Source organism: Phocoena phocoena, chromosome 15 (genome assembly GCF_963924675.1).
Source record: "Phocoena phocoena chromosome 15, mPhoPho1.1, whole genome shotgun sequence".
NCBI classification, from domain to species: Eukaryota; Metazoa; Chordata; class Mammalia; order Artiodactyla; family Phocoenidae; genus Phocoena; species Phocoena phocoena.
Window position 1 is genome coordinate 987299 of NC_089233.1, and position 8097 is coordinate 995395.

Below are 8097 nucleotides of genomic sequence, written 5' to 3' on the forward strand. Positions count from 1 at the left end.
CGGGCTGGGCCTTGGGAGAGGCCGCTGGCCTTGAGTCCCGTGCCCCAGGCCCAGGGGACAGGGGTGACCCCACTCTGCCCTGGAAACCGTACGCTGGTTCCTGCCCTGCTCAGTCTCTCTGAGACCCTCGGTGCCTTTCCCTCTCTCCCTGGGTGATGTGGGAGCGGCGGCCGGGAGGTGTGGGAGGTCGTGGCTGGGTGGTGCCCAGGCCTTCCTGCTGCAGCGCTGCCAGCTCTGCACGCCTGCCCGCGGGCGCACCACCCCGGCACCTTCCCCCGGCTCCCGCCTCACCCTCCTGAGCGCCCCAAACACACTGGACGGACCAAGGCTCACAACCCGCTGCCGCCCCCTCCCCACGCGGGGCACCCCGACGTCCAGGGCCCACCCTCACTCCCCCTGTCCTGTTCCGCCTCCTGGGCCCCAGGCTCCCGGGCACCAGCCCCCTCCTCGGGCGGGGCTGGCACAGGGCCTTGAACTGGGGAAGCCAAGGCTCCGGACCGCACAGCCGTGCGCACGGCGGGGCAGGCCATCCCGGCTCTAGTCTGAGCTCATTGCCTGCCTGCTCTGAGCTGCCACTGTGGCCCGCAGCCCCGGAGTGGATGGGGACCCTCCCCGCTGCACCCAGACTTCGCACGATGGGTCTCATCTGTCCGCCTCACTGCGGCCCATTCATTAGAGCGCTGACCCTGCAGGAACACAGGCCACTAGAGTCACTAGAAAACCCAGGCTGTTTATGCATACGTAAATGCAGTTCACCAGGAAGCCGGAGCCCTCCACCGGTGGCCCCAGCGCCTCCCAGACTCCCAGCAGCCACACCGGCCCTTCCTCCACGGGGCCACCCCGCCTCCTGCACTCAGTGTGGAGCCCTCCTGCCTGTAAGGCCCGCAGCTCCGGGCTGCCCAGCCCTGCCCGGGAGCTGTCCATCCAGGGAGGCCACCCGAGCCGATGGCCAGGTGAGCCCGGCAGGTCCCTGGGCTTGTCAGATAGGCTCAGGTGCCCTCTTCTGAGGCCGAGGGCCCACCAGGCGCTGGTGCGGCCCCGGGGCGCCTGGCAGGGCTACCAAGCGACCTGCTCCACTGGCCAGAGGTGGGGTGGGCAGTGGGCTCCACGGGCCTAGCAGGAGGCTCCTAGGAGAGGCCTGACCTTTGGCAAGACGGTTGGTGGGTGAGGGGCCCTGTCCTTTCCCAGCGGCCTGGACCACTGACCCCACCAGGCGGCTGCTGACCCCGGGGCCCCTACAGCTCCTCCGCGGGGATCAGCATCCTCTTCTCCATGCTGCGGCTCTTCCTGCCCCTGCTGGAGCCACCATCTGTGCCAGGGTGGGTGCTGGGCAAGGGGTCCCTGCCCTGGCCGGGTCCCGGGGCCTCGTGTGTGGCCTGCTGCGTGTACTGCTGGTAGGCGGGCGAGAAGTTGTGGATGGCGTCTTGCACGATGTCCTGCGGGCTCACGGTCTCCTTGAGGCCGCTGGAGATGCTCTGCATGGGCGCCGTGGGGGCTGGCGACAGGCAGCGGGTGGGCTGGGGTGCTCCCTGCGCCCCATCATCTCCCCCCATGCACCCGGACCCCAGGACCTGACCCTATTCCCCACCAGCCTCGGGGCTGCCCGCGCCAGGGCTCCTGCATCTCCAGGCCCTGGCTTCGGCCAGCAGAGGGTGACTCCTAGGACCCCAGAATCCCAGCCCAACTTCTCCACCCCAGCCCAGCACTGGGGCTGTCCCAGCCCAGACCCCCTGCCAGAGGTGGCAGAGAGAGACCGCTGTGAGCTGGCCCCCATCCTCTCTCCGCCCTGGTGTGAACCCTTCACACCCTCGGCCACTCCAGGCTGACCGGTCCAGGCTCAGGCCACCCCTACCCAAACAGGCCATTCTTTAGGGACACCAGCACCCGCCAGCCCTTGGCCTCTCTGGTCAGGCTGGTCCAGGCACCTGGGTATGGTTGCCGGGGCCCCCAGGCTCAGGCGCTGCGCCAACCCCCTATCACCGAGGGACCCTTGGGGGCCCAAACATCAGGTCCAGCCCATCTCACTCAGAGTTCAGCCCGCCTGCCCGCCGGCCTGCCTGGCCTCTTCCCCTGGACCACGTGCAGGTGAGGCACCTGTCTGGAGCTTGGGTCCTCCGTGAGGCCATCTCCCTGCCCATCAAGTCGACATTCCCAGGGCCCGTGGGCAAGACGGGGGACAGAGACATGGTGCTGGGGGGCCCGGGGCTGGTGGGGCCCCGGATACCTGGCGAGCGCTCCTTCTTCTCTGAGTACACCTGGCAGGTGAAGGCGTAGCGCAGGGCGATGGAGGCAAAGAGCATCTCGATGCAGATGATGAGGTTCTGGTAGCCGGCGGCCACCGTGCCGGCCCGCACACTGCTCCCATCGATGATCTGGGCCTCAGGGATGACCCCACACCTCTCCAGGATGGCCAGCAGCATCCCTGGGGGACGGTGATGGCCACTCAGGTGCCTGCCCCGGACAGGAGACTGGACTGCGGCCACCCCCAGCCAGAAGTCCCCCTGAGGCCGGCCTCATGGGCCTGGCGGGGGTCTGCAGGGTCTGAGGTCCAGAGGGGCTGGGAGCCTCCAAAGCCAGGGCCTTGGCACAGCGGACGTCCAAGAACTCCCCGAGCGCCTGTCCTGACCTCTCCCTGGCCCCACCCCTCACCGTCCCCTGAGAAGTGGGGTCTGGCTGTGCCCAGAGCCTGGCCCAGGGCCCGCTAAGGACAAGGCTCCACCGCCCCCCACATGGCCTCTTCCCCACACATTGGGCCAGACCTGCCGGGTGGGGAGCCCACCATCTCCCCCGTGCTGGGGGCTTGATGGCCTCCCACTGAGAGGGCCGCCTGCTGACCCGGCTACAGCTGGGGCATCTCTCTGGGCTCCAGCCCCTGCCTCAGGAGCCCCACCCACCCTGCCAGAAAGAGAGGAAGATGACGGCCTTGATGGTGAGGAACTTGAGGACAGGCTCAAAGGGCCGCAGGAGCTCCCTGGTGGCGAAGTAGAAAAGGAACAAGGCGTAGAGGGCCAGGCTCACGGAGGCGTTGTAGATGAGGGTGACGTAGAGGTAACCGCTGTGGATGCTGGGGGCCAGAGCCGGGGCCGGTGGTGAGGGTGGGCCTGCGCCCCCATGCCCTCCTCACCCTGCCAGCTGTGCCATTGGCCTGGGCCCCCAGCCTGGGCACCGGCAGTGGCTCAGACCTGGACCCTCCCTCCAGGGCCTGCAGATGGCACCCTAGGGGAGCGGCAGGGGAGATGGTTGCAGGGAGTCGTCCCCAGATCCTGCCCCCTTCCAGGCAGGAGCCCTGCTGCCCCTCCCCTCTCTACCCTCCCAGGCACGGGAACGGCCCCCACGTCGCGGACCCACCATCGTGCGTGGGCGCTTCGTGTGCATGTCAGCTGTATGAGCATGAGCACACGCTCATTGTGTGTTCCCATGTGAGAGCACGTGTGTCTGCACATGTGCATGTGTGTGAGGGTGAGTGCCCGTGTGCACACCTGAGCATGCGTGCGCACGCGCGTGAGGAGTTCGTGTGGACCCAGGGCAGGGCCATGGGCCAGCGCAGAGCTTGGCTCTCTGGGCCCGAGCGCCCTTAAACCCACGCTCGCCCTCCAGTGGCCCTGCTGTGGGGTAGCGCCGGGGAAGGAGCCCATCGCTGCCTGGGCCGCAAAGCCCCGGAGTCCCCAGGGCATGTGTGTGACGAGGGTCTGTTTGCCATGGCCTTGCCCCCGGCCCTTTCCCAGGAGGACGAGGGGGAGGGGATTTGGCCCCTGCTGAGCCCTCTGCTGAGCCCTGCCTACCTCCCCTGTGCCCCCCAGGCCAGGCCCACCCACCCCCTCCCTGCCCGCACGCCAGCCTGGCCTCACTTGAAGTCCCCGTCGTGGTATTTGCCAAACGCCTGCAGGATGATGGTGACCAAGGCCATGATGGGCTTCACAATGCAGAACTGCAGTGTGGCCTGGGGGTGGGGGAGGAGAGTGAGGGGACGGGGGAGGGGCCGAGGGACCCCCAGCACACTGGGCGGTGAGGGGCGGTCAGGGGGCGGCTGGGAAGGGCCGGCACTCACCTGCTTACAGAAGCGCAGAAACCCAATGGAGTAGGACATGCCCCGAAGGCAGCAGGTGCCATAGAAGCAGCTGGGCCTGGGGTGAGGGAGTCCCTGAGGTGTGTTCCTGGAGGACACACCCCCAGGCTGGCCTGGCTGCCCACCCTGAGCATAGGGGTGCCCGGCGGGCTCTGGGGAGATGCTCACCGGATGGGTTTTCCCCGAATCTCAGCCATGATGGCACTCTCACCCCCCAGGTACTGGAAACAGAGGCTCAGGAAGCTGTAAATGACAAAGGCTGCAGGACAGGGGTGTCGGCAGTGAGCCTGGGCGGTCCACGAGGGCACCCGGCCTGCACGAAGGCTCCCTGACCGCTCAGAACTCCTTGGCGCCCATTTCCCAGAAGACAGCTGGGGTTCAGCTCACGCAGCAGGACCCCCTCCTCACGGGGGCTCCCAGCTGGGTTCTAGGACCACATGCCATCCTTGGTGGGGGTGGGGCCTGCAGCAGTCACGGCAGCTCTGACGCCCCCCACCACATCTAGGGCCCGTTCCATTCCACCCCTAGGCCCAGCTGCAGTCTGGCCCCCAGCTTGGGAGCCTGGGAGTCTTGTATCGTTAGCACCACTAATCCCGACTGTCCTGCAGGGGCCTCGCTAAGCCAGACTCAGGCCTGGAGGGTGGGGTGCCCCGGGGCAGGCGGGGGGAGTGCAGGCGCCTAGGAGCCCCTCACTCGGCTCCCCCTGCCAGCCCAGCTTGGGGCCGCTCTGGGGCCCGGGGAGCTAGCTGTGCTCACCTTCGTAGCAATCCCGCACGGAGTCAAAGTAGACGTAGTGCTGGTGGCCCCCCAGGAGGAGAAGGCTGAGCCAGGAGTCAAAGGCGTAGATGGGGACGATGAAAAGCAGGCGGATGATGTAGCGCTGCTCGTCGGGGACGGTGTAGGAGCGCAGGTGCAGGTAGATCTGGGCGGGCGGAGTAAGGCAGGCCTGGGGACACGGCCCACCCGCCACCCAAGCGGGAGGAAGCAAAGCGGACCTCCCTGGGCCCTGCCCTTAGCGGACACTCTGCACTGGGAACACGCATTCACTCACGTGCCCATTCATTCATTCAACGAGAATTTCCCCAGGGGCAGGGCGATGGGCGGCAGTCACGGCCCCCTCGTGGGCATGACTGGTCTGGAGAGCAGTTTGGCATTTTGACACGGAGGCATTAAAAGGGCTGATACCCTTTGACCCTTTCTAGGGATTTATCCCACGGAACAGATTTATTCAGAAACAAAAGTAGGATTTGCGTTCAAGGACGTTCATGGTAGGGACGCACACGAGGCTGAGCACGGCGGTGGGGCCCGTGACTGAGATACAGCCGTGCAGAGGGCCGCCCTGCAGCCCCGAGTCGCCAGCGTGCGGAGACGCTCCGACAGAACGCAATCGGTCACGTCAGGATGACAAACTGAGCAGGACCCAGGTGTGTGAAAAAGCAGGGTAAAAATGAACGGAAAGACATCCCTGGACAAAAGGAAAAGATGGGTGGTTCTCATGTTCTTCTGTATACCTTCTTAGATGACCCACATTTTCTACGAGGACGAAAAAAACAGTGACAGGGTCTTTGGAAGGAAGAGGCCCCGGGGAGCCAGCCAAACAGGTAGCTGGCTGTAGTCCCAAGCAACTCTGGGAGGCTTCCCAGAAGAGGTGCCGTGAGAGGAGGCGGAGAGAGGGCAGGCAGAGGGCAGGCTGTGTGCAGAGACCCAGCTTCTTAGGGCCCAGCATGGGGAGTGGCGGGGGCAGCCTGGCGTCAGAGTCAGGCCCCTCATCAGCCACTCCCTCCCCAGCTGGTGCGGCAGGAGGGCACGGCCTGAGCAGCTATCGGGAGATGGACTTCTGCTCCTGGGCTGGCACTGCCTGGCTGAGGGCCTTGGCAAGCCGCTGTTCTCTCTGTCCTTGGTTCCCCGTCTTTAAAGTGAGGGTCCAGTCTCTCTGTCCCATTGAGCTCTGAATGGGTGGGGAGGGTGGGACTCCTCCATGGGAGTGCGGGTGGGGGCGGGGAGGAGGGTTGGCCCTGGGAAGTGCCACCTACGGGGTCTCCAGCAGCACTGTCCAGGCCGTGGGGCCCCAGGACGCTGGGCTCCAAACACACGTGCCCAGCTGGCACCCAGAATTACAAAAGGTCAGGGCAGGAGACAGAGGACCAAGCCAAGGCCCAGACTGTGGCTGGAACTGGCCCGGACCCAGGGCGTTGGGTGCCTGTCCCCCTTACTGCTCCTTGTCCCACAAATCACAACCGACACCAGACCTAAAGCCATTCTGCCACCAGGGAGGAAGGCATGGCTTCCCTGCAGAGGCAAATGCACCACCCTCCTGTCCGGTCTACCTGTCCAGATGCTCCAGGGCAGCTTGGTAAGACTCAGGGCAAATGCTGCCTCCTCCAGGAAGGCCTCCCGGATGGCCCCAACCTCTTCCGGCCACTATCAGCTGCACCCGGCCCACTAATACATTTGCCGTGTCCCCCTTATATTCTGGTTATTTGAAGCCACACCTGGACACGCACCACACAGCAGGCAGCTCTCACTGAGAGGGTACCGCCCTGCCTCGGAGGCCTCTGGCCACCTGCTTCCCTGCCAGCCAGTCTCCTGGCTCACCCCTCCAACCCAGTCCCTATGACAATGCCAGCCAAGTCATGCCAGCAGCTCTGCTCTCAGCTCCCCGCAACGACAGCCTCCCCTGGCTCCCCAGCACCCCCGGGCTGAAAGCCAAACTCCCACATGATGTCGGAGGCCCCTCCTACAGGTCCCAGGTGCCTGCAGCCCAGGCAGCCCTCTCCCTCCCAGCTCTGCTCGTGTCTCTCTGGCGCAGTCCTGGGCTCCCGAGACCCTCCACTGCCTGAGATGCTCGGGACGCCACTGCCCAGCCCTGCACTCGGGCACCACCTCCTGTCACCCGCTCCCTGGCTCTTGCTGCCAGGCCTGACACTGCTGCATCGGGGGGCTGCCTGTCTCCCCAGCTCTGGGCCCCTCCAGCCAAGCTCTGACCCTGCTTCCACTCCCAGAGCCTGGTCTCACTCCTTACAGAGCCACGTCCCAGCCTCACCAGCTTTCCCGGGGATGCTGCACCTCTGGAGGGGAAGGACCTTTCTGCTCCAGGCTACGTGAGCCTAGGAAAGACCCCGGCCTCTCCCAGCCTCAGTCTTCTCATCCGTGAAAGGGGACAGTACTGCTGACCTCAGTGAACAGGCTGAGGGGCCGACGAAATGCCCCGGGGGAAGGGCCTGGCACCTGGCTGGAGCTCTTCCCTCTGCCTGGAAGAGGCCGCCCATCTTCGGGCCCAGATCTCTCCCTCCCCTGCCCCCTCCCCTGGCCCGAGGCTGCCTCCGCGAGCCCCTGGGCGCTGCTCCTCTGGCCCGAAGGCCTCTGAGGTCTGCACCCAGGCCATTGCGCTCGTGGACCCACAGCCCCAGGAGGGCCGGCCAGGGCCAGGCTGAGCTGTGGCTCACGGAGAGTGGTTCCCAAGGGAGCGTGCAGGGGAGGGCTCACCTGGTGGCCGGTGAGCACCAGGGCGGTCCACACGAAGACGCCCGAGATGCCGCGGGCCAGCGCCGTGGTAAGGAAGAGCTGGGAGGCTCCCTGGGAGCTGTTCCCCACGCGGTCCACCTGTAGCCCGGTGGGCATGGCCAGCGGGGGGCTGGACTGCGGCCCGGCTGCCCACATCAGGGGGTCTCCCAGGAGCCCTGAGGCATTAGTCATCTGCAGAGGCGAGGGAGGACACAGGCAGGGCGGGGGGCGGGGGGGGGGGAGGGCGGGCAAAGGTGCACGCAGACGCCGGAAGCAGCCCCAGTGCCTGTGAGGGGGAGAGAGTGGGCAGGGACGGCGAGGCTGTGCTGAGCGGGGCATGCTGGGCTTCGGCCACCGTCCCTCCCGGGGGAGTTCCGGTCTGACCCTCCTGCCCTCTTGCCTGGGCTCTGGGCAGCCCTCTGTGTGCAGAGACCCAGGTCCAAGGCCTGGGCCTGGGCGCCCTCTTCCCTGGGGTCAGCCACCTGGGTGCAGACACCAGCTGCCCGACTGTGTCCCGGGGCGATCGG

At 66.4% G+C, this 8097-nt stretch overlaps 1 protein-coding gene across 1 annotated transcript; it reads right to left on the reverse strand.

The window, feature by feature from the left end:
• Window positions 1-1235: 1235 nt before the first annotated feature.
• TMEM184A (transmembrane protein 184A) lies at window positions 1236-7762 on the reverse strand. Its single transcript, XM_065892899.1, has 8 exons — window positions 7553-7762; window positions 4823-4988; window positions 4235-4325; window positions 4049-4124; window positions 3849-3940; window positions 2895-3064; window positions 2225-2422; window positions 1236-1495 (listed from the first exon to the last, which is right to left on the reverse strand). Exons 1-8 carry the CDS (start codon window positions 7760-7762, stop codon window positions 1236-1238), a joined length of 1263 nt encoding a protein of 420 aa, XP_065748971.1.
• Between the last annotated feature and the right edge of the window lie 335 nt (window positions 7763-8097).